The 26,996-nt window shown below is 42.5% G+C and overlaps 1 protein-coding gene across 3 annotated transcripts; it reads left to right on the plus strand.

Moving 5' to 3' along the window:
• Positions 1 to 984: 984 nt before the first annotated feature.
• On the plus strand, positions 985 to 26,237 carry LOC124146892 (hemicentin-1-like). 3 transcript variants are annotated; one of them, XM_046517430.2, is made up of 16 exons: positions 985 to 1,129; positions 4,902 to 4,993; positions 6,314 to 6,574; positions 7,476 to 7,742; positions 8,531 to 8,797; positions 9,656 to 9,922; positions 12,166 to 12,363; positions 12,955 to 13,146; positions 13,742 to 13,939; positions 15,530 to 15,724; positions 16,329 to 16,517; positions 17,713 to 17,856; positions 19,006 to 19,355; positions 21,742 to 21,847; positions 24,467 to 24,555; positions 25,522 to 26,237. In XM_046517430.2, the coding sequence occupies exons 2-16, from the start codon at positions 4,921 to 4,923 to the stop codon at positions 25,558 to 25,560; spliced, it is 2,835 nt and encodes a 944-aa protein (XP_046373386.2). In that variant the 5' UTR covers positions 985 to 1,129; positions 4,902 to 4,920; the 3' UTR covers positions 25,561 to 26,237. The 3 variants fall into 3 exon arrangements, with proteins under 3 accessions (XP_046373386.2, XP_046373387.2, XP_046373388.2); XM_046517431.2 differs by lacking the exon at positions 12,166 to 12,363; XM_046517432.2 differs by lacking the exon at positions 7,476 to 7,742.
• The last annotated feature ends 759 nt before the right edge of the window (positions 26,238 to 26,996 follow it).

A 26,996-nucleotide genomic window follows, 5' to 3' on the forward strand; every position in this document is an offset into this window, starting at 1 on the left:
AGTGTATTATTACCTTGGCAAACAGGTTGACGCCGAATACATTCACAATACCTAGATTTATCATTTAACTACAGCATTTATCCATGACATAAGCTTATGAAATAAAAACATGTATGTCATTCCCCAATGACATAAGTATGCAAATTAGATATGCAAGTTAGATAACCGGAAGTGGGACTTTTTTCGCCGGTGCACGTGAGTAGGTGTTTACAAACAACATGGATACCTTTGATGTTAGAGACAATGTTTTAATAGATCAAAGGGGAAGTGCTACAGTGATATCCGTGTCGACAAATGGATATTACAGGTTACAGGTTGATGGTACTTTTTTTTCTCAGCGAAGGAATATGCCATAAAGGAGTTAAGTGGTTGTTTATTTTGGTTTACACGGCTATGGAAAACATGTATCACAACGCACGATCTATACGTACGATTTCGACGAAGTTGCTGATGTTATTGTTAATGCAATTATTCCTTAATAGGGAAGCAAAAATGATAAAGAGAATTCATCACTCGTGTTTTTTAATATGGGAAATATCAACCTCGTCCCGTTAATCGGTATTTGCCTCGCCAAAGGCTCGGCAAATACCGATTAACGGGACGAGGTTGATATATCATGTTAAAAAACACGAGTGATGAATTCTCTTTATACACATCAAACGATTCCTTTTCGATGCTACAAGGTCAACATTCATATCCTCCCGGGTACCCACTCAATACTTGGTCCGACATATATCGAGTGAAACAAACGTATTTTACGGCCAGTGTTCCAGTGTGCGGCTGCTGTCGCTCCATGATCAAGTGGCAATTTTTATCCACCCCAGCGTTGTTAAGTTATATCTTGAATGCCCTGCGCTTGACCACATGCAACCAATTAGAGGATCGTATGCAGTGTACAAACGAATTCATATCACCAGTCACGCCCAGAGCACTGATTCACATCTGAGCTAGCTTGGGATCTCAGTACTACTTTTACTCATGTGCTGTCTACTGTGTCATCTATCGACGTATGTAATTAGCTCAGAGAAACATAAAATTGCTTCAGTTCAGTCAGCGAATTACTGTTGGTGACGATCCCGGTGACTGCGGACGTTCTCCAGCCAAACTTTCATCTTTTCCTTGTATTAAGGTAAGAGTAATTGAGACCTGCATCACTTCGGCTTTCCTCCCACATTAAGCTAACACGCCGTGATATAACTGGAATACTGTTACAAGCGGCGTTAAACCCAACTCACTCACTGTATATCGATGGCTCTAGTACATTTAATTGCTTCCAGTCCAGTTCAACTTAGTTCGTACAATCAGCATAAAATGACATTATTTTCTTATCCGGAAACCTACTTTTTTTTATATTGGATTGATTAAAACAATGAAATCGTCATCTTTATAATACAAGACTTTTTACCTCCATATGTGTTTACCTTTGATTTGCGGAAGACGATTCACCGTTCGGTCGTTTGTCCTTAAAATCGTTCATAGATTTCTTCGGTCGACTAAACTATTTTTCATCCAACATGGTTGTCCACAGAGTAAGTATATTATTTGAACAAGTATATAAAACTTACCAGTGATACAAAGTGAGGATATACTACTGTAATTATAAGAAAGTCAACCATTTTCAGCGCAGCTAATACAAAAAATGCCTATACAGTTAAAACCTTTGAACTATAGAACCACTAATTTATTATATCGCTGAAGACGACGCGACTTTATGGTCTTTGTAGGCCATAGTCGTATTTCGTAAGGGACTCCTCTCGATCCATTATTAATATAATAGTATTTAATCGCCCCAACTGAATGAACTCCAATTCAGACAGCACAGTCTTTGCTCGGGCCAAGTGTACCTTTTTTGCTGAGAATGTTTTTGACAGCATTGACTGGTCCTTGGACAAGAGAAATTATTTAGCTTCTATAGAATGACGTCGATGCATATCATACTTGTTGCAAACCGATAGAACGCGCACAAAACCTCTGTGTTGGAAAATAGTGAAAAACGTCAAACAGTGTTTACAGCATTTAGTAATTATGTCAATATCTGAGCAAAAACAAAAACTATTTTTGTGAAACAGATTTCACTACAAGATTTGTACAATTAGGAAACAAACCGAGGATAGAATTATGGATTTCATAGTCTTCTTGACTCTCTCAGTGACATATTTAGTGCAGGTGACAGCTTATCAAGTATTCAACCAGTTGCCATCCATTTGGCATCCATTTGGCATCAGGTGGCATCCAGTTGCCGTCCAGTTGTTCAAGTAGTTCATCCAGTTGTTGACCCACTTGCTCATCCAGTTGATGATCCAATAGTTCGCCGTCAAATACCATTATCACTTCGAGCTCTCACCCCAACACAAGCTGAAATACTGTTAAAAGCGATATTCGACCAATGTACTCACTTTATGTGTTGCTCTAGTTCTCTCCAAGTGCATACGATTTGCCCTCGGTTGGTAGCTCAGGGTGATAAAAAGACAAAAACACATGGTTGAAGACATAAAGACAGGAGTGTGCTGTACACAAATGGGACAAACGTGTTTTTTGTAAACATGTTGAAAGAATAAGGTATTTTGCATAAATGACGTTTGAAATAAAGGCATTGGAATGGTTTGTACTATAACAGTACCTCGGATTCCACCCCTTTATTCAAATGGCACAAGAACTATTTGATTTACATATCTTATATTAATAACATCACATTACCATATATAAAGGTCTTCAGATGTGTTTGTTGATTGTTGACTGATCAACTCGTACTTTCCGCCATGTAAATAATGACAATCCCATTACGTCACAATAGTACCAAGTCAGGTAATGTAGATAGTGATGCCTTACACTCAACATTTAAATTACCTTCCTTGATTTTATTGTAAAGTCATGGCGTCACAAAGGGCCTGAAGAGCCTCTGAAAGAGCAGAAGTAACAGATGATCAGTAAATGAATCTGCAACACTTCTGAAGAATTGTCTTCATTGTCTTATATTCAACCATGCCAGGTGGACATTTGTTTCAGGTCGATCAGGGTGCCGTTGTACAAAGCGATCTTAGCACTACGGTGATCCTTACTCCCATACCTTAACATCGGCTAAGACGGTCGTGAAGCTAAGGCTGTTTTGTATAACGGCACCCAGTACGGTTTGATTCCGTAATCCTGACCATCATATAAGTATTATTCAATATCAAAATGTTACAACATTTGTCATCCTAATTAATGTCTACAAAAAAATACCTGTCTGTAAACTGTTTAGAATGATCCATAATCCTTATTCCATTAAAGCCGGAGATTTAATCTAGGTGACAAAAAAACCGTTGTCAGACACTAGGCCACAATTAATGTTCATTGTTTATTGTCCACGGATAAAACATTCCAAAACGTTGTGATCTTGTGTTTTGAAAAGAAGCGGATTCATAATGGTCTGATATTCGGTCAATAAACGGAAAGTATATCATGATGATCTAGGTCAATATGTTATTATAACATTATCCATCTGTCATTTTTCCAAAATTATATCGACATTAGTACATGAATATATATCTGTGTGTTTGCAAGCAAAATATAATATTCCTTTCATGCGTTCGTCATTTTGTTATTTCATTGACCTGATTGACATCCCATTACTGATGAAGTGGCATTAAACACCACATCATGCACTGACTGACACAGACTGATGAGTTATAATTATTCTGGTATTTTCGCTGACTCATACACATCTTGCATCGTTTGATAGGCATTTCTAAGAAACTGTCGGATGACAAGATAGACTAAAAGTTTATCGATAACGACTTCGTTATTATATAGTAATAGCGACGTTTCGGAACAGATCAAGACCGTCCAACGGGACAAAGGCATAAGGATCTACACCGATCCCTCGCTATAACAGCATAATGATGACGTTTGTATCCATAAACCTTTCGTCTGTATTGTGATCTTGCATCATTTGTGTATGACTCTAAAGGTATTAGGGCGGTCGGGTAGCCTAGTGGTTAAAGCGTTCGCTCGTCACACCGAAGACCCGGGTTCGAATCCCGACATGGGTACAATGTGTGAAGCCCATTTCTGGTGTCCCCCGCCGTGATATTGCTGGAATATTGCTAAAAGCGGCGTAAAACCAAACTCACTCACTCACTCACTCACTAAAGGTATTAACCTTGAACACGTTATTGTTAGATGAACGCAGAAAAGAAGTCTTTATATAGAAACATTTAAGTCAATCGCATCCAAATATTTTATTTGCTGTCCCATGGTCTTTCAGTGCTTTACATATTTGAGTACTTTATACTAATGGCACGAAATGACAGGCTCTTTGAGACTAGCGTACCAGATAGCCTGAAGCTATATATTGTTCCCTTACAAAAGTAGTAGGGGGGTCACTGGCTACAGATCAGACGTTTACCACTTCGGTGAAACCCACGAGCACGGGTATGGTGCTGACACACCTAGAAACATGATGGGGGCGAACCGGGATTCGAACCCACAATCATAGTTACAACTTTTATTTGCCGCATTATACCCAAACCGGCACGTCATCCTACTCCAGAAAGAACACAATTTAATTTAGAATATGTTTTATCCATTATATGAAGTTTGTGAACAAATGTCGGTACATTCTCCATGTAAAAAGTCCGAATACACAGCCCGATATATATACATGTAGTTGAACATTAGGCCATATACTGCCTACATTTTATTTGTGTGTTTGTTGTTTAACGCCGCACTCAACAAAATGTAATCTATATGACGAATATAACAACAAACATTGAAAACATGGGCTTCCATCTACGCAGCTGGGATACGATGACATGCTTCAACCAAGTCAGCAAGCCTGATCACCCGGTCCCGTTTGTCACCTATTAGGACAAGCGTTTGTAGCTGAAGGCCAACGTTAACCTGGGTCCTTGCTGTTTCAGGTCTCAGGTTCCCTCGACAATGGTACTACGGGGGATATTGCCCTTGCTGTGTGTGCTGATACTTCATACAGATTTGTCACTGCAACAGCAAGGTAGGTAGCACGTAAAACGGTGGTCACGCATGTCACCTCGCCACCAAGACCTGGGGTGCTGTTAATTATTTAAATTAACCATTTTTATATCGTTTTTGGTATAGCACGGAGTGGCAGATTAATACTGCAGGACGTCGCTGTTTGACATGTTGTTACTGGGAGGTCTAGTGCGATGATCATCAGGATAAATAGGATCTTGGAACTCACGATCCGCAGATCTTGTCACGATTATACGATCGCGACTATTTGTTCATCCTTGTCGCCACTATTTTTAAACCCCTGTCGTCACAATCTGTTCACAACTGTGTCGACTAGTTGTTGTCCCCTGTCGCCACTATTTGTAAACCCCTGTCGCCACTACTTGTAAACCCCTGTCGCCACTATTTGTAAACCCCTGTCGCCACTATTTGTAAGCCCCTGTCGCCACTATGTGTAAACCCCTGTCGCCACTATTTGTAAACCCCTGTCGCCACTACTTGTAAACCTCTTTCGCCACTATTTGTAAGCCCCTGTCGCCACTATGTGTAAACCCCTGTCGCCACTATTTGTAAACCCCTGTCGCCACTATGTGTAAACCCCTGTCGCCACTATTTGTTGTCCCCTGTCGCCACTATTTGTAAACCTCTGTCGCCACTATTTGTAAGCCCCTGTCGCCACTATTTGTAAACCTCTGTCGCCACTATTTGTAAACCCCTGTCGCCACTATTTGTAAACCCCTGTCGCCACTATTTGTAAACCTTTGTCGCCACTATTTGTAAACCCCTGTCGCAACTATTTGTTGACCCTGTCGCAACGCCTTGTCCACCCCTCGCCACGCCTTGTCCACCACTGTCGCAACGATTTCTCCATCTCTTGACGCCATGACTTGTCCACCCCTGTCGCCTTAATCTTTCCACTGCTGACCTCACGTTTCGAGGAATGCCGAAATCCTACACACTATTTTCTGTTTTGGCTTCACCAATGTGGTAAATGTCTACGACCAATGCAGAGTGACCTTGGGTTTTTCTCCTTGCTGACATGCCGTGATTTACCAGGCAGATCCTTAAATATTCGGGGAGATTCCCGTTATACTTAATCTTAACACTGAAAAATAACTTGAAACTCTGGTTTCCAAATGAATAATATTAATAATACACCAGACAGATTGACTCATCAATTTACACAACAAATGTGTGCTTTTTATTATAGTTAAAGGGTGAAAGATTATATTACGAGACGAGACAATACCCACCACCCACCACCACTCTGCCATTATGGTACGTGGCCGGTGCCTAGCCGTATAACATTGCACATGGGATTTAAAGGCTGACTGTTGTCCAGTGTTTCAGACGGAGATTCAGAGCACGGTCGTGACCGGGGGTGCAACTGCATACTTCCAGGCTGTTGTGCTCCCCTCCGTTAGCGGGGTCGGCACATGGAATAAAGATGGCGTCCAGTTGACCAGTGTGGCCGGTAAAATTAACATCATTGTCTCTGGCGATTTCCGACAACTTTTCATCACCAACAGCCAAGCTTCTGACGCCGGCACCTACAGCTACACACTGGGCGGCAGAACGACGACAGCGCAGCTAAGCATCGCAGGTATTCAAAAGAATGTAGACTATATGTATGTATGTATATGCGTGTGTATGTTGGCATGTGCGTGCGTGCGTGAGTGCATGCATGCGTGCGTGCGTGCGTGTGTGTGTGTTCAAACCAATAGTCATTACTTCACACGTATGATTCGTTAATTTTTTGTCTGGCTACTTTTACTCGGATTAAAGGAGTTTTGCTCTATCTATGGTTCATTTATTTGGAATACGGTTTGCACAGTAAAAAAAAGGGGTGGGGCCGCCTCTGTGATCTGGTGGTAGAGCCTCCACCCTGAGAGCGAAAGGTCCGGGGTTCGATCCCCGGCCGCGTCTTACTAAGAGACGTTAAAAGAGCTACTTGTTGTTACCCTGTCTGGTGCTCCAGCGTAATATCTCACTGGGCAAACACTATAAATCGGAATCAGTCCGGAGTAGTACAAGTCAGCCACAAACACACACACATGTGCATGCATGTCGCTCTATAAGTGAAATGGGGCAGTCGGGTAGCCTAGTGGTTAAAGCGTTCGCTCATCACGCCGAAGACCCTGGTTCGATTCCCGACATGGGTACAATGTGTGAAGCCCATTTCTGGTGTCCCCCGCCGTGATATTGCTGGAATATTGCTAATAGCGGCGTAAAACCAAACTCACTCACTATAAGTGCAATAATCTTGGACGACACGTTAAACACAATTTCACCTCACCTCACCTCACCTGAAATGGGGTAACTACTAAATGGCACTGTGCCCGTACAGTTGGTTGGTGGCAACCAGTGTAGGGATATCTGCAAGTGACGTTCACGTAACTCATTACAGTGGGACATGGACCGTGAACATTAGAAAATACTATAATGTGTCGTGTTGTATTACTACTTGTTAGAACTAACCAAGGCAGTTGGGTCGTTCATTACAGAAAACCTGGCTATCCAAAGCGGGCTATCTGACAGCACCGTGAATGTCGGCGCTACGGTTACCCTACAGACCAACCTGTCTCACAGCGGTGTCAGCCTCGGAGCGTGGTATAAGAATGGTGCATTGATAGTGTTGAATTCCCGAATACAGGCGTCAGCGAGTGGTCAGTCGCACTCCCTGTCCATCTCCGACGTCCAGACAACGGACGCTGGTACATATGAATACAGAGTTCATGGACTGTCCACAAGTGCTACACTCGTCATTCGAGGTGTGTTTGCTGGTTTTATGTGGGGTGAGGTGTGGGGATGGGGTGTGTGTGTGGTGTGTGGGAAGGGGGGCGGGGGGGGGGGGGGGGGGGGGGGGTACACACGTTTTGCTGGTCAGGTAAATATAAGAGACGCTAAGGCCGATTGGCAGCCACGCAAGTTTGGTTCAATTCAGTAACAATTTACAAGTGTAGTAGTGGCAACATACATCATTTTATAGATTGTTTGACAAATACTTTCTTCTTTCATACGCATGGTAAATAAACAGACAGAGTGATTTTATTTACAAGATTCAATCAAGGTGCACACATTAAAATCAGGTGCACAACCACAATCAGTGCCAAGTGGAACAGAAGTCTATTTCATTAAATAGTTGCGGGGTGAGAGCGGTCGTGATCTCAATTCATTCAATCAGTTGAGTTACACATAGTGAAACGCCAGAAATATAACACATGGCTCGCTCGCTCGCACGCACGCACCCCAACCCACCCGCATCCACACACACACGTACGCAGGCACGTCCCCACCTCACCCCACCTCACCCCACATCTCATCAACACACAATACCACGCACGCACGCACGCACATACACGCACACGCACGCACGCACACACCCCTCCCCCTCACCCCACACCATACCACAACAACACGCACGCACACACGCACTCACGCACGTACACACACACACCTAGCCCCACACCACGTCACATCAACACACACGCACGCAGACGCACGCACGCACACACACATACAGAGAGTGCATGTTTCATCGTAGTTTTGTGTTTTGCAGATATATCTATAGTTGAGGGTCTTCCGAACTTGACGGCCCCGATGTCCCAGTCCGTAGTGTTCCAGGTGAGACTGAACGCGGCTGGCGTCACCAACGGTGTGTGGAGAAAAGGTCAGACCCAACTAGCAACATCCGGGCGGTACAGCACTGCTGTGGTCGGAGCCCTCCAGCAACTCCTTATATCCAACATCCAGTCCATAGACGCGGGGACATATACGTTTACAGTGAGCGGAAAGTCGACATCGGGAGACCTCGTTGTCACGCAAGGTATGAATGTACGATGCCATATTGTGAAGAGGATGATATTGCTTAGAGTGAGTGAGTGAGTGAGTGCGTGCGTGCGTGCGTGCGTGCGTGCGTGCGTGCGTGCGTGAGTGAGTGAGTGAGTGAGTGAGTGAGTGGTGAGTGAGTGCGTGAGTGCGTGAGTGAGTGAGTCACTTTAGTGTTGTGTAATTTCACCAATCTTTTGTACCACATGCAACATTAATTAAATGCTCTAATCCTCTGAATAGAGTTGTCGAAGTTTGAACAGTATCTCACTAATTATGTCACTGTGGTTGCGCCCGTGTGACAAATCAACGCGTTAGTATTTTCACTACTATACAGCCGAAAAACACATGCACAGGCAAGTCAATTGTTCACAGAAACATATCAGGGTCGCTGCTAGTGGAGTCGTTTTGAAATTTGCAAAACTCTGAAAAAATTTTGGAATATGTTTATATGTCAAATATGAAATTGTAGTCTTCACTACAAAAAATTCTCCCAAAATATTCATGATTTCTGAATTTTTTAACGTATTTACAGCGGTGTTTAGGACTAGCAAGGCTTCATGGTACGCCTTTCTACAGTTAAGAAAATTCCACATATAACGAACTTCACTACCAGCGACGGGATATGTTTCGGTGAACAATTGACTTCCCTTTGCATGTGTTTGTGACAGGTGCCATCGTTTGGGCAGGATCGCTCACTTTTCGCGTACACCTGCTATTATCACTATTTCATAGTGATTAATCAACACATGTTCATGATACAGTCGGAATCGACTGTCGAGAATATAGAGACTTTTAGAATATGGAAAGGGTTTTGACGCTTTTATTTGAGTGTAACTGGTTTGTTTATTTTCAGCACTAAACATCCAACTTACACTCCAAAATACGTCAGTATCGGTCGGGGCCACAATCCAACTCCAGGCGTACTTGTCGCAGAATAACATCAGTACCGGCACATGGTCCAAGAATGGTGTTGCACTCACCAGCGCTGGACGTACGCAGATAACCGTTGATGGTCATTTTCAGCGTCTGACCATTAGCAATGCCGAGTTGTCCGACGCGGCCCGGTATTCATACTCCGTCAGCGGACAGGAAACGTCGGCCTTTGTCAATATCATCAGCGGTGAGTTAAAAGATTCATCTTCATTGGAGCGCTTCGGCGATGAGAACAAATATAAGATGAAATGCTTAGGCAAATTTATGCTAATTTCGTTGCACTGATTCCAAACAATGTATGCTCAGAGCGCGTACACCAATTGTTTGATTCTGTGCTGTTTAACATCGCACTCAGCAATATTCCTTATATATGACGTCGGTCTGTAAATACTCGTGTCTGGAACAGACAATCCAGTGATTGCCATCATGCGTATCCATCTGCACATTTGGGATACGATGACATGCATCAAACCAAGTCAGCGACCTGTCCACCTTATTCCGTTAGTCGCCCTTTCGACCAGAATGGTTTGCTGGAGATTATTTTCTAACCGGATCTTCACAGACCGTGAACAAGAACTACTAGGCAATGAAACAGTGTGCATTCACTTAGAATTTGAATTTTCAACTTCCTGAGAAGTATACAATCTAGTCCTTTCGGCGCCAGACCGTTTCGAATTCACGTGTCAATAAAAGAAGATATAAAAAAAATCAAGAAATATGGTCACAACCAGTCTCAGTCTCATGCTACAAGTTTCGTTCTAGTCCTACCTGGTACCCATTCGCTGCTTGGCAAAAAGAGGAAAACTCTCGAACAACGTTATTTGCCGAATGAGACATGGCATATTGTATAATCTGTGTTTGTGCCGCAAATAGCGTATGATATATTATTCAAAAGAAATTATTCAAAAGTCCTTAACTTCTTTCGAGTAGTATATGTACCTTGTTACTGCAAGGACTGGTCGGTTCGGAGTCAGCATATTGTATCTGAATGTGGTGCTCATGTTATCTTATGGTATCTAAGTGGGCTAGCACTATAAAACAGACATTAGTCCGGGCCAGTACCATTCGTCACCACTCGCCCCTTTCCGTAACCTGGAAGAAGACTCGTCCCCGAATCGATGAATGTTATGTGCGAAAATACGACAAACCAATCAGAATGGGCATATGATTTTAAGTTCTTCGTCAAAGAATCCCTCAGAAATATTTTTTGATTTTACATATGCCTTGCATCTAAAATATACCCAAGACACAGTTAAATGTGTTCGATCATACTGTATTATTCCGCACGTCCCAATGTGCTTTAAATTGCATCTGATATCTATATTACACATGGGGAAATAATATGTGAACCATTTCGCAACGAGTTGACAATTGTTTTGGGTATGCCCGTTTGCGCTAAGACGGAACCCGGTCGCAAAAATGGCCACGAATGGGGCCAAAAATGGGGCACGAGTCGCTTTTCGGCTTGTCCCGGAATAACACGAGTTGGTCACGAATGGGACAGTACAAGCAGCCACACACACACATGCGCACGACTCTCTGCAGCGACACCATTTCATCTCATCCCTGCGTGTCTCGTCTTCATCTCGTCACATTCATTATATCATACATCTATACCTGGCATAATGTCAATCCTCAACACTGCCGTGCTCTACCGTGGTCTCGTGGTCAAGCGTCCGCTAGGGAGCGAAAGGTTCGGGGTTCGATCCCTGGCCGCGTCAAATCAAAACACGGTACTTGTTGTTACCCTGTCTGGTGCTCGGCATTCTATGCCTAAAACAAGTACTGGGTCGGAGTCAGAATACTGTGTCTGAGTGGGGTATTCATGTTAAGTTAAACCGCGGCATAGTCCGTACTAGTACAAACAGCCCCCAGGACGTCTGTATTTATTGGTAAAATTACAGGGCATTGATCTGAGGCGTGGACACGCAACTGAACGTAAACATGAAAGGTACGTTCCATCCAGTGATGCTCGAAAGAAGCACCTGCCCGTAGGCCTGTAGCAGCTGGATCTGGTGTCGGCCTGTAGATTTCAAGTTGTATGGGTCTGTTTTGCCTGTAGTAAATATACGTGTCAATCTATTTGTCATAATAAGTTGCAGTTTTGTAAACGAGGGCATGAAGAATTTAGACAGGGCCTGTATGTTCTAAATTGTTCGGGTCCTGATGACTGCCTGGCATTTATTTTAATTCAACCACCAGTCACCCAACTTCATCAGGTTTCGTTTTTACTTGACATGCGATTCGTGTTTTCGATGCAGGTTGAAACATTTAAATTTCATCCTCATGTCTCTCTGCTGTGATTCACTATATGTAGTTGTCTTAACATTTAAATCTAACCCTCGTATCTTCTATAGTTTTCTGTGTGTCGTTGCCTTAATATTTGTTATACAAAGGGAGCAAACCTTGACGGGTGTTGTAATATTCCAGTTCCGATAAATGGAGGATTTACCCAGTGGAGTCAGTGGACGAATCCGTCCTGTGGCATCACGTGTGGCACCGCCGGCAGTCTTAACCGGACACGTGCTAGAACCTGCACCAACCCAGCTCCCAGTAATGGCGGACAGGATTGCTCAGGAGACACAATCGAATTGCTCCTGAAGACGTGCGTCTTTGGCGCGTGTCCAGGTGAGGGTATGGTCCTCCATGCAAGTACAATATAGGTATAGATACTCATACATGTAGCTGACCTTGTATTTCGTGAAAATAGAAATGGATCGGTCATGCACTCGCAGTCTTTAACTAAAAGAAACAGTGGATGTAATAAGGTGCAATACACGTTTACTGAACATGTAGGACTTCTGTATTTATTGGTAAAATAACAGGACATTTTACTGACCCTTGGAAACGCAACTGAACGTAAGCATGAAAGGTACGTTGCATCCAGTGGTGCTCGAAAAAGCATCTGCCCGTAGGCCTGTAGCAGCTGGATCTGGTGTCGGCCTGTAGATTTCAAGTTGTATGGGTCTGTGTGGCCTGTAGTAAATTTAAGTGTCAATTTATTTGTCATAATAAGCTGCAGTTTTGTAAACGAGGGCATGAAGAATTTAGACAGGGCCTGTATGTCCTAAATTGTGTGGGTTCTGATGGCAGCCTGGCATTTATTTTAATTTCAACCGCCAGTCACTCAACTTCATCAGGTTTCGTTTTTACTTGAGATACGATTCGTGTTTTCAATTCAGTCCCAGTACCTCTTTTTTAATAATGTTTGTTTCCTAGTAAACGGTGGCTTCTCATTGTGGACTGAGTGGACGGATCCATCTTGCAACATCACTTGTGGAACAAGAACCGATGTAGAACGGAGACGAACCAGGAGCTGCAACAATCCTGCTCCAAGCAATGGCGGGCTGAACTGCACTGGACCTTTTCTTGGTGTTGTGCCGAAAACCTGTGCTTTCCCTGCTTGTGTTGGTAAGTGTTCAGCAGTAAGTGCACGTATCATTTAAAGAGTCTACTTCTCACGATTTGTTTGTTTGTTTGTTTGTTTGTTTGTTTGTTTTTTAACGCCCCACTCAGCAATATTTCAGCTGTATGACGGTGGTCTGTAAATAATCGAGTCTGTACCAGACAATCCAGAGATTGACACGATGAGCATCAATCCACACAATTGGGATGCGATGACATGCATCAACCAAGTCAGCGAGCCTGACCACCCGTTTCCGATGGTCGCCTCTTACGACAAGCATCGTCGCCTTTTAAGGCAAGACTGGGTTGCTGAAGACCTATTTCACCCGGCATCTTCACAGGCCACTGTTTCTGAGTATGGAAAACTGTCAGGAAATTCGATGTAAATAGAGATGACACAGAATCTGTGAAATGTTGTATCATGTGACATAGTTGTGGATGAAGTCTTTGATAAACATTTAGAAGGTGGGAGAACATGAATACATGACTCTTTAACTGCTTGTTTATTCTTTCTTTACAAAGAATAAAAAAGACGCTGTTATCCATAAAAAAAAGTGTACAACGGGTGCGACTTTCATACCTTATGTCACATTTGTTTTAGTTCCGATAAATGGAGGATTTACCCAGTGGAGCGAGTGGACGGATCCGTCCTGTGGCATCACGTGTGGCTCCACAGGCAGTCTTAACAGGACACGTACGAGAACCTGCACTAACCCAGTTCCCAGCAATGGCGGACAGGATTGTTCTGGAGATACAATTCAGTCGTTGCTGAAGACGTGCGTCTTTAGTGCATGTCCAGGTGCGATCATAATCATAACTGTTGTAAAACTACTTTTATAACGAACACGCTTATAACGAACGGACGGATATAACGTATTATATTTTGGTCCCGGGCATTTGCTGCATATATCCCGTATAAATGCTTATAATGAACTACGGTTATTACGAACTAAAATAAGTGGTCCCTTTGAGTTCGTTATAACCGTAGTTTACTGTACATAGAAAGTCAGGATCAAACTTTGTGTGAATGTGTATCTTCCGACATTCCCACACTAGCATATTTGTAAACTGACTACATCATGTATAAAATATGATATAATTGTGCAGCGGATTGGTATGTTTAAACCTCAGCAATTCAACTCATTGAATGTGACAGTTTAAGACCAATCATCATATTTTTACAAACTATGACAAAGTATGGACTCAATGAAACGTCAGGACAACAAACAAAGCAACGTAATTGAAGTGTCATGCTAAATGTCAAAAGAATACGGGGCCGGAGTCGGATGTTTTGACTTCACCATACAACCAGCCATGCATATCGTTAACTGATTATACGTGCAGTCGTGTTAAATGTATAGAACAACTATGTGTGGATTGTAATCATTATTGACACATCCATTCAACATCATATTGGTGCATTATATAATTGGACGCAATTGTGCACCAATCGTGCATGCCTTTTATAAAAAAGAATCGTCTCATCGGTGAGTTGGTTCATATTGTTGTCATACACTTTTAAGTGAGTACATATGTTCTTTACGGTGACCATGATATGAGTTGTAAAGAATTATATTCGGCCTTCACAATGTCAATAATCAGTTTTCGTATACAGTTTCGCTGTCGTGTATGCATATTGTTTAATGCCTTACGTAGCAGTATTGCAACTAGACTGTTCCATGTTGTGTTTGTTGTTTGTTTGTTGTTAAACACATCACTCAGCAATATTCCGGGTACATAACGACGGTCTGTAAATAATCGAGTCTGGACCAGACAATCCAGTGATTGATATCATGAGCATCGATCCACGTAACTGGGATACGATGACATGTATCGACCACGTCAGTGTGACTGACCACCCGATCCCGTTAGTTGCCTCTTACGAATAGCATAGTCGCCTGTTACGGCAAGCATTGGTTGCTGAAGACCTATTCCACCCCGGCGACTAACGGGATCGGGTGGTCAAGCTCGCTGACTTGGTTGATGCATGTCATCGATCCCCATTGGGTGGATCGATGTTCATGATGTCAATCACTGGATTGTCTGGTACAGGCTCGATTATTTACAGACCGCCGCCATATAGCTGGAATATTACGTGCGGCGTCAAACAAACAAACGTCAAGGTGATACAATCCCAGCCGTCTAAGGCGCACAACCGTCACTGAACGAGTCCTTCAAGCGTCCGGAGATCTTGGTCCGAATGCTAGATTCATTCTGAGTCTTGGTTTATTAGCACCATGCTCGTGGGTTTCAAGAAATTGTAAAAGACATGCATCATTCTGGCCCTTCCTTCCGCATCAAGCAGGCACCCTGTGATATAGCTGAAATACTGCAGAGGCGTTGAACCCAACTCACTCACTCACTCACATTATTGTTGTCTTTCCATTAGATCTCTGCACACCAGCCATCTACCGTTACGGCATTGGCTACAGGTACCATCCTACTGACTGCGACAAGTATGTACAGTGTTACAGGAATCCAAATGGCAAAGTTGTTGCCATCTACAGGAGGTGTCCTTTTGGGTTTTTCTGGAACCAGGTGACATTTCAATGTGACGACGCCTGGAAGGTTACATGCCCGGTTGGTAAGCGACTTAAAGCATGGCATATTTAAATGACGCCAGTCTGGGGTTTGTTTCACGTTTTCAAAAATACTACAAAATTCAGAAAATAAGAATTCTGGAAATAATTTTGAAATTGAATATTCAATGACGTTGCCCTTTATTTAGCTGCGCCATAAATATTCACTTTAACATCCAAAGAAAGCTACCAACACGTAGTGGTTTGAAAAGAGCATCAGTATTTTGTCTCTTTGTACCTTTGGCACATTTAAAAAAAGGATGGTCCAAAAAAAGACAAGCAGTTCAATGGCCTACATTGAAAATCCTTGTATGTGGAATATGTTACCTCATACAAGCAAGTACTGTACAATTGGATGCTTCCCCGCACGACGGTCGTTATATTCTCAAACAGAAACACCATCTTTCCACGTTTTGACAAAACAGAGTCTGTGATACTTTCCCAGACAATCATTACCGGTCCATTTTTTGAATAATTCTAAGAATGTCCATTAGACCCTTAGAAACATGTTGTTATACGTCCTCACTCAAATGCTGAATGTTGGTTAATTCCATCCCGAGTTGGGACCGCGAGCTTCTTACTGCAGCAATACGATCTGCTACTCCCCAGATAAATGCCGAGATAACTGCACGGCCAACTTCAACCTGCTGGGTAGCTGCCGAGCGTACTGGGAGTGTGACCGGAGGGGTGTGTCAGTTCCTAGGTGCTGTGCTATGGGCTTCAGCTACGTGGAACGTCAAGGCTGCAGACCAAACTTCTTCTGCCGGGATGTGTGTCCAACTGCATGTGCGGACAGAGGTTTGTGTAGTTGCTGTCTTATCAGTGAGTAATGATTTTACGTTACAATATTCCACCAACATTCCGGCTGCACATATTTTGGTCATGTGAAGACTCAAACGCGGGACTTTGGCTAGACGAGCGAATGCTGTAATCATCCAGCCATCCCATGTAGTATTCATATCAACACAAGGAGGTTATTTGAACCAACGTTAGCGTCAAAGTCGTTGCCCGTCAATTTGGTCTTGCGGAGCCCCGGGCGCGTTAAAAGTAGAGGTTAAAAGATGGTACCCTGCCTGACGCTTGGCGTAAAGGGAATAAAACAAGGTATCTTCGTCTCGAAGTCAGTACACTGTGTCTGAGCGGGGTAACCATGATAAATTGCGGGTTGGTGTCTACGTGAAAATCCCAAGAAACTCAGCATTAGTCCGGACTGGTATAGTACCAACAACCACACACGGCATGTTGAGGCTTTTAAGTGTATTTGTTAACAAGCTTTAATCCGATGTTACGGGTTTAAACTAACATGAGTAATAATACCATCATGAAAGGTGCGGTGTTTGCCAGAGCTAAATACAATAAAGGCCAAGGTGCTTATTTTCTTACCGCCTTATCAAAAGGGAAAAGGGAATTAAACATTAAACATACATTATCTATAACAATACATGCAGGCGTCCCTCAATCTTGACCTCCTTACACAGACACACACACACACACACACACACACACACACACACACACACACACACACACACACACACACACACACACACACACACACACACACACACACACACACATATATACTCACATACACGCACAAACACACACTTTAATAATAACTTGGGCGGGGTCGGGTAGCCTAGTGGTTAAAGCGTTCGCTCGTCACGCCGAAGACCCGGGTTCGATTCCCCACATGGGTACAATGTGTGAAGCCCATGTCTGGTGTCTCCCGCCGTGATATTGCTGGAATATTGCTAAAAGCGGCGTAAAACCATACTCACTCACTCATTAATAATGACTTTCAACCCCATTTCACCTCACTGCACAGAACTTGCACTCATAGGTAGAGACCATGGAAATTCTAATTCAAAAGCATCCTGGAGCAATATATACCGTCAACAGTGTTCCAGAACCGTTTTCCATACAAGTAGAGTGCCAAATCTCTAACGATCACATAATGAACGCATGTCTGACCTTCTGTCTCCTTCATCAGATGTCTGTGACAAGCGTCCTGACTGGAACACCAACACGACGACATACAACATGTTTACCGGCTCGCGGGGCTGGGCACCAACGACATGTGCTTCTGGAACCTTCTTCGACGTCACCGACTGCGGCTGCAGTGCAATGAACACGTGTACGACCATGTTTTTGTTACATATACTATCACGGTGATTGTTTTATTGTATACACATTGTGATGGTGTTGATGCTATATCGGGGATACTGGTGGCCCAGTCGTTTCAGGCGCCGCAATCCATTTTGCAGAATTGCGTCCCTTTGGACCTGCAATCATAGTTCCTATACGGTTCGCCCTGATTATGTTTCTAGGTTTGTTATAACTGGAATACTGTTCAAAGCTGCTTTAGTCCCGTGAAGATTCCGGGTTAGAACTGGTGTTCAGCAGCTAATGCGTGTCGTAAGAGGGGACAAACGGGATCGGGCGGTCAGGCTCGCTTACTTGGTTGATGTATGTCATAGATCGATGCGCATGATGTCAATCACTGGTTTGCTTGGTCCAGGTTCGATTATGTACAGAACGCCGTCATATATTGCTTTAATATTGCTGAGTGCGGCGTTAAACAACGAACAAACTAAAATCAAACGGCAACCCAACTCACTCTATACGCTATACTCTCTGCTAACTATAGGGAACTACTATTCCAAGTGACGGGGGCGGTCGGGTAGCCTAGTGGTTAAAGCGTTCGCTCGTCACGCCGAAGACCCGGGTTCGATTCCCGACATGGGTACAATGTGTGAAGCCCCTTTCTGGTGTCCCCCGCCGTGATATTGCTGGAATATTGCTAAAAGCGGCGTAAAACCATACTCACTCACTCACTCAGGATCAGCAGCTCTCAGAGTCAAATTGCTTTTTCGCCCTGTTTGTTATGTGTGTCTGCCCAATACGCCTGCTCGTCGGTTGGCTTTCCTGTGTTGTTTTGGCTTTCCAATCCATATTAATGCTGGCACGCCGTGATACATAAGTGAAATGCATTAAGATAAGCGTTAAAACAACCCTCAACCACCCTTAACTTAAAATAAGGGGAGTAAGTGTGTATGGTTTTATCATTATTCCAGCAATATCACGGCCGGGAACACCGGAAGTGGGCTTCACATATTGTACCCATATGGGGAATCGAACCCGGGCCTTCGGAGTGACGCTCGAACACTTTAACCACTTGGCTACACCACCGCCCCTAACACATGGTGGATGGGACATCCCATCGTTTCGTCCAATAATTGTTCACTTTGTTTACGATATTAATTAACATGTTTCATCTCAACAGCGTGTGCACCGTCATATACCGTCAGCTTCACTACCGGGCCTTCATTTACCTCTGCCCTTGAATCCTGGCTGAAACTGTCAAACGTTGACGTTTCCAACGGCTTTGCAAACTTCAACGGAAGTAGTCAGCTTGTGGGTAATATCTCCATGCCAACAGCTTCTGGACGTTGTCCTCTTATTATTCGGTTCCGGTACAGGGAATCGGCGCAAGGGACTGGACGCAGAGTGCTCGTCAGTACCAGAGACTGTAGAAGGGGCAATAGTTTGGTCATCGCTGTGGACAACGATACCATGATGTTTGAGCTGACGTCGTGGTATGGCTTAACGGTTAAACTACCCGTGTCCATGGTGGTATGTAAATACAATATATAAATTCATGTACAATCATATACAATAAGGTGTATAATTCGTATCACTTGATCATCATATGTGTCCAACCACGAGATAAGGAACATTATGGCTAAAAAATCACATTTTGACTTTTCATTTTATTTTAAAACTACAGTGTCTTCGGAACACAAAAATACAATTCAAAGCTTCAATTCATATTTATTACAGCGATACATGACATCACACATCTATCTTCACTGAAGTAAGTTGACGTCAAACAGCAAAATGGTTTCCCAGCACCAATAAGAACCTTTTCTTTTGGTGGGTCACATATGTTATCCACAGGCCTCAAGAGGAACATGGGTGGATGTACTCTCTATGTTTTTTATATGTTTCCGACGGCATAGCACAAACTAACATAGAGGGTACATAAACTCCCAATGTTCCCCGACTCCCAACAGTTATGCCTTTATTCACCTCGTTCATTGAAGGATGACAGTACACAAACTTAGAGTTATTCCCCCTTGATCTATTTCATTCGGGTAATGTTGTAATTATCCTGCGAATGGCGTCTTACATATTAAATTCGATATACAAAATTGCGGATGATTTGTTGCAAATGTAATGCCAACAGTTGGACAACTCGAGCTAGAAACAAAATTAATGAACCTATTATAACATGTTAGCAGAACAGAACAGATCAGGACTTTACTGCTCTCAGGCCGAGTGCATCGGCACATGAGGTACAATTTTACATTGCGATGGACAGAGAAAACTTATTATTGCTTTAGAAATTAATACCAAGATATTTATATTCATCTACAAAATCAAAATAAAAATTTTTCAGACTAAATTTTCTTCTTTTGACAAATTTAGCACCACCGAAAATAATCCGTGTCTACAGTTAGTTTCACTAATTTACAAGTTTCAAAACACTGATTTCTGTTGGTGTTTATGGGTTAGGGCCAAAAGAGCTGTGTCGTCGGCATACAGAAGTACAAATAGAACTAAAGCAATATCTACTAAACACTCATGTTTAGTTGACTCGATCTGCAACCCTGTCCAATCATGTTGCGTAAATATGATTCTATATCATACAAATAGAAGGAAAAAAGAACTGGCGATAATTTTCTCCTTGTCTAACTCCAACATTACAATCAAATACCTTAAAACTATTCACAAACACATATGATTTGATACCATCATACATTGATCTTATAATACGCAAGCAGTTTCCATTACTCCTCTGGGCTAATAATTTACACAATAAACCAATTCTCCATTGGTGGAATATTTATGTCTAAATCATGCTTATGCTTCTTAAAGAATGTTTCAATGTATCTTGGCCCACCATCAAGAAGCGTACATCATCACGCTACTATTATATTGCACAGATTAAAATAAAAAAATGCAACAAAAAGGGTTTGGGTGATCCTGGCACAGTCAGGCTGGTTAGGCTCAGGGCGCTTGCCCTCTCTACACGCAGCCCAGACAGCGAATGAGAACTCTTCCAGAACGCGAACCAACTTAAAACTAAAAAAGGGCTGGTACTCTCCCAATATCGGACAACAGTCCGGAAGGTACCGAACCTAAGCTCAAGGCACAGAGAACAATCGGGGGTCGGACAACTTGGTACTTGGGATGCAATCGAGACACTTCGAAAGCGAGGTCTGCATATTTGCCATGTTTGTCCTTAATCATGACAATCACATTAGTGTCAAAGGTACAGACAACTAAATGATAATAATGATTTCATTGGATTTATCAAGAAGGTCAAGATCAGATTTGATGGCCTGGATTGGTCTGAGGCTGAATACAGGCCTTTCCCAACGTCCATGACGCCCTCAACGTATTCTGAGTCGTACCATGGATTGGCTTCTGTGTCAAAAATTGATTGACAGTCATAAATTGATCGAGCCAATCCATCATGTCGCTTTGTGCCAAAGCTGGATATCCACTGACAATTAATTGCATCTACATTTTATATTTACATTCTGATGCAAAATCACATATTGACCGTTTCGAGTGGGAAGTGACTGGCCCTGAGCAGCAAACAGAAAGCCTTCTGTTTCACTTTTCAGGCCAGCCGACTTCATTTTAAGCGAAGGATTCAGCAGGGTTGCTGGTCCTCTCAATACACTGCACTTACTTGCGATGCAGTGGTCGTTCAGAGTCTGGGCCGATTTGATATGGCACGTCGCTTGTTTGACACTCATTACTGTACCGCCCAGCAGTACAGAACCATCAACAAAATGAACATTGATATTGAAATTATGACCAACATCTTTGGCATGAGTCTTGACATGCCTCACATGTTTCACAAGAGGACCTAGATTATCGTTAATATTATTATTATTATTATTGATAAGATAGTTGTAATAAGTTTAACTACCTCCAATTTGTGCAGGGGTTTACTCGTATCCAGTGGAAGACTGTCACCCTGTTGTACGGAGGTTATGACATGTTAGCTGTCGTGGAGAGCGATACCCTCGAATATGCCGCCAAAGTTCACGGTAAGATCATTGGAGTATACCATCCCGAAGTAATGTATTATCTGAGTGAATGAATGGTGGAATGAATGGTCAGGCCCCAAGTTGCGACTTTCGAATAAGCAATAATAATATGCCAGCATTTATAAGGAAAATATTTTCACCAGAAAGACATCGGTAACCAGTCAGATTTGAGGATGAATAAAATGTACATGGGCATGTTCAATGTTTATATTTCATGTTTTTGGTTTGTACCTTTATGTGTATTTATTGCACTGCATTCCTGCTGTATCAATGTCCGGTCACTTGGAAACCTAATGATGCCGGTCAGCAGGGATACAGCAACACTATCCCTGTGTCAAATATAAAACAGAGCCTGCTCCGCATGTTCGTGACACCATCTTACAAAAACGCATGTTCATAGTGTCATGTTACAGTAACGCATGTTCATGGTGGGATATTACAATAACACATGTTCATCGCCTTATGTTACAGTAACGCATGTTCATCGCCTCATGTTACAGTAACGCATGTTCATCGCCTCATGTTACAGTAACGCATGTTCATTGCCTTATGTGACAGTAACGCATGTTCATAATTTCATGTTGAAGTAACGCATGTTCATGGTGTCATGCTACAGTAACAGATGTTCATGTTTTCTTGTTGCAGTGATACATGTTCATTATTTCATATTACAGTAAAGCTTGTTCATGTGTCATGTTGTAGTAACGCTTGTTCATGGTGTCTTGTTACAGTAACGCATGTTCATCGTCTATTGTTGCAGTAACGGATATTCATGTTTCTTGTTACAGTAACGCATGTTCATGATGTCATGTTACAGTAACAGGTGTTCATGTTTTCTTGTTGCAGAAACACATGTTCATTATTTCATATTACAGTAAAGCTTGTTCATGTGTTATGTTGTAGTAACGCTTGTTCATGGTGTCGTGTTACAGAAACGCATGTTCATAATTTCATGTTGAAGTAACGCATTTTCATGGTGTCGTGCTACAGTAACGGATGTTCATGTTTTCTTGTTGCAGTAACACATGTGTCATGTTGTAGTAACGCATGTTCATGGTGTCATGTTACAGTAACGGATGTTCTTGTTTTCTTGTTACAGTAACGCATGTTCATGGTGTCATGTTACAGTAACGCACGTTCATCGTCTCATGTGACAATAACGCATGCTCATGGTGTTTTGTTACAGTAACGCACGTTCATCGTCTCATGTGACAATAACGCATGCTCATGGTGTTTTGTTACAGTAACGCACGTTCATCGTCTCATGTGACAATAACGCATGCTCATGGTGTTTTGTTACAGTAACGCACGTTCATCGTCTCATGTGACAATAACGCATGCTCATGGTGTTTTGTTACAGTAACGCACGTTCATCGTCTCATGTGACAATAACGCATGCTCATGGTGTTTTGTTACAGTAACGCACGTTCATCGTCTCATGTGACAATAACGCATGCTCATGGTGTTTTGTTACAGTAACGCATGTTCATCGTCTCATGTTACAGTAACGCACGTTCATCGTCTCATGTTACAGTAACGCATGTTCATGGTGGGTATTACAGTAACGCACGTTCATCGTCTCATGTGACAATAACGCATGTTCATGGTGTTTTGTTACAGTAACGCACGTTCATCGTCTCATGTTACAGTAACGCATGTTTATGGTGTTTTGTTACAGTAACGCACGTTCATCGTCTCATGTTACAGTAACGCACGTTCATCATCTCATGTTACAGTAACGCATGTTCATGGTGGGATATTACAGTAACGCACGTTCATCGTCTCATGTGACAATAACGCATGTTCATGGTGTTTTGTTACAGTAACGCACGTTCATCGTCTCATGTGACAATAACGCATGTTCATGGTGTTTTGTTACAGTAACGCACGTTCATCGTCTCATGTGACAATAACGCATGTTCATGGTGGGATATTACAGTAACGCACGTTCATCGTCTCATGTGACAATAACGCATGTTCATGGTGTTTTGTTACAGTAACGCACGTTCATCGTCTCATGTTACAGTAACGCATGTTCATGGTGGGATATTACAGTAACGCACGTTCATCGTCTCATGTGACAATAACGCATGTTCATGGTGTTTTGTTACAGTAACGCACGTTCATCGTCTCATGTTACAGTAACGCATGTTCATGGTGGGATATTACAGTAACGCACGTTCATCGTCTCATGTTACAGTAACGCATGCTCATGGTGGGATATTACAGTAATGCATGTTCATCGTCTTATGTGACAGTAACGCATGTTTATGGTGTTTTGTTACAGTAACGCTTGTTCATGGTGTCATGGGCGGTCGGGTAGCCTAGTGGTTAAAGCGTTGGCTCGTCACGCCGAAGACCCGGGTTCGATTCCCGACATGGGTACAATGTGTGAAGCCCATTTCTGGTGTCCCCCGCCGTGATATTGCTGGAATATTGCTAAAAGCGGCGTAAAACCATACTCACTCACTCACTCACTCATGGTGTCATATTACAGTAACGCATGTTCATCGTCTCATGTTACAGTAACGCATGTACATGGTTGATTTCGACATCCCTGTAGTCCTCGATACCATCTCACGACGACGACCATGTCAATGCCCGTCTTTGTTATTTCAGCCTCGGAGTCCACTATAATGGAATGTGGCCTGACGTTCGGTTCCGACAACTTCAACACTACAACCAACTTTGTTGGTCAACTTGATCAGGTATAAATAATAATCATATTGTATACTTTGGGCGTCTAAGGGAAAACAAGCCTTTAATTATAGGAATTTAATTGGGTGCTCAAGAGAATTGTCAAATACTGAATAGTGCAATGTTAATTCAAATGATTACATTCGTAAATCTTGTTGTATTGCCATGCCTTGAAGCACATACTGCAAGACGGAGACAGTACTCTAACACCAGTGATGTGTCCATGCTCAGAGAGAAATAATGTTTAAATTGTAGGCATATTAAGAAACAGAAGCATTCATTCCCAAACATGCATACGTATATTCATTTCACTGGATATACTCACCAGAGTGTTTCTTTTGCGTCCATTTTAAATGTTTATGAGAATAGAAAACAGGATTTCGCGTCCGTAAATTATAAGAATGCATCGTATTCCGACGATATCATCAGGATGTGTTTATGAATCACTATCAAATACTGATGACACCAGGTGTTCGCGAAAAGGACAACGATACGGGTATACCCTGTTAAATATTCGCTATGATGACCAACGGTGAAATAGTCGCGTGGTTACAGCGTTAGGTTGTAAAACCAAAAACCCATTTTCCATTCATTATACATCTATAACACGTGCATTGAGACCTTTGAGAGCCTTGAAAACCCTGGGTAGAATAGATCTTCGGCAACCCATGCATGTGGTAAAAGGCTACGATGCTTGTCGTAAGAGGCCACTAACGAGGGAATCGGGTGGTCAGGGTCGCATGTCATCCTATCCCAATTGCGTAGATCGATGCTCATGATGCCAATCACTGGGTTTTCTGGTCAAGACAGGATTATTAACAGACCGCCGTCATACAGCTGGAATATTAATAAGTGCGGCATTCACAAACAAACAAGCAAACGAGGATCTTTGAATAACTGAGTATTAGTCTGACGAGAGGATGATAACATGAGCACGATACGGTATTTAACTAGACTGATGTGAATTTTTATTTTAGTTGACGCTCTACAGATGCAACCCTGGCAATCTGTATTGACCATTGGAGTCTGATGGATGATGCTCAATGTACCTGAACCCCACCCCGGTCGTCAGCCCTACAGGACAGGCCCCTTTGTGATTACAATATACCAAATAACAAATAACCGTACGATTCAAGGTTGATTAACAGGGCACGTCAGCAATGTATGTTTAATACACGATACTCTACATACAATCAAATGTATTTTAATATAATTATGAATTAGAGCTATTTATGTACTATTTAACACCGCAGTCAACAATATTCCAGTCATATGAAAGCAGTCTGGAAAGAACCGAGTCTGGACCAGAGAATCCAGTGGTTGACATCATGAGCATCGATCTACGGAACTGAGATACGATGGCAGGCATCAATCAAGTCCCGGAGCCTGACCACCCGATCCCGTTAGTTGCCTCTTACGACAAGCATGGGTTGCTGAAGACCTATTCTAACCCGGATCTTAGTTTGCTGCATTAGAACATTGTATGAATTATGTTACCCATGGTAAAAATGTCAGTATTGTTCGAATATGTATGTATGTTCTAGAAGTGCACTGAGGACGGTCGCCACATGGCAATAGAAATGTAATGTATGCTATTGCCCAACAGGTCATGTTCTTCTTCACCATTCTAATCTTAATCTGCATTGCATTATTATTGAACAGTTAATTTATTTGAATAAAATATATCTGGATACGTGTATGTTCTCATTTTAATCAAATCTAATGACGGATGGGCTCTGTGAACATGTTACTCGTACAATACCCATGTTATTCGTACGAGTTGACAGCAGTTTTGATGAGAGTTGGACTGTCTACAATACCCATGTTAGACGTACGAGTTGACAGTAATATTGATGAGAGTTGGACTGTCTACAATACCCATGTTAGACGTACGAGTTGACAGCAATTTTGATGAGAGTTGGAATGTCTACAATACCAATGTTAGACGTACGAGTTGACTGTAATACTGATGAGAAGTAGACTGTCTGCAATAACCACGGTGTGAGTGAGTGACATTATTTTAATTATCTCGATGAACGATGACGTTAACACCAAACCGCTGAGCACGGGTGCCGATAAACCAAAATTGTAGGGCTAATCAGAGACTCGAACCAACATGACACTGCTGTGTCCTAGTAAACTGTGCCACCGTGCTCCTCTTCATTGTAACAGGTGAAAAGTCATTACTGCCGTTCTTATTGACAGATTCCTTTAAATCCGCCTGTTCGACGCTTAAGAGTAAAGAAATCATTTCACCATCAACGCTTTTTAAGGACTACACTCAGATGTTAAGTGACACTTAGAGCATTAGTATGTCAAGAGTTGTCTCCCTTATAATTATTAACAGCGTTCCTCTCACTGGATGAGCTTTGTACTGTCGTCATCTCACCAATGCACTTCCAGCTGCTGTATCCAACCCTCCTCGCATCCAACTAGCTACATACGCTACCTC

The sequence above is a fragment of the Haliotis rufescens genome, unplaced genomic scaffold (genome assembly GCF_023055435.1).
Source record: "Haliotis rufescens isolate VD_foot unplaced genomic scaffold, xgHalRufe1.0.p SCAF_6, whole genome shotgun sequence".
Taxonomy (NCBI): Eukaryota; Metazoa; Mollusca; class Gastropoda; order Lepetellida; family Haliotidae; genus Haliotis; species Haliotis rufescens.

Bases quoted from the DNA above. Each gene is read 5' to 3' on its own strand.
- LOC124146892 (XM_046517430.2), top strand. From the start codon at position 4,921: ATGGTACTACGGGGGATATTGCCCTTGCTGTGTGTGCTGATACTTCAT. The intron at 4,994-6,313 runs GTAGGTAGCACG...ACTGTTGTCCAG, and splicing joins TTTGTCACTGCAACAGCAAG to TGTTTCAGACGGAGATTCAG. The intron at 13,940-15,529 runs GTGCGATCATAA...TCTTTCCATTAG, and splicing joins CGTCTTTAGTGCATGTCCAG to ATCTCTGCACACCAGCCATC.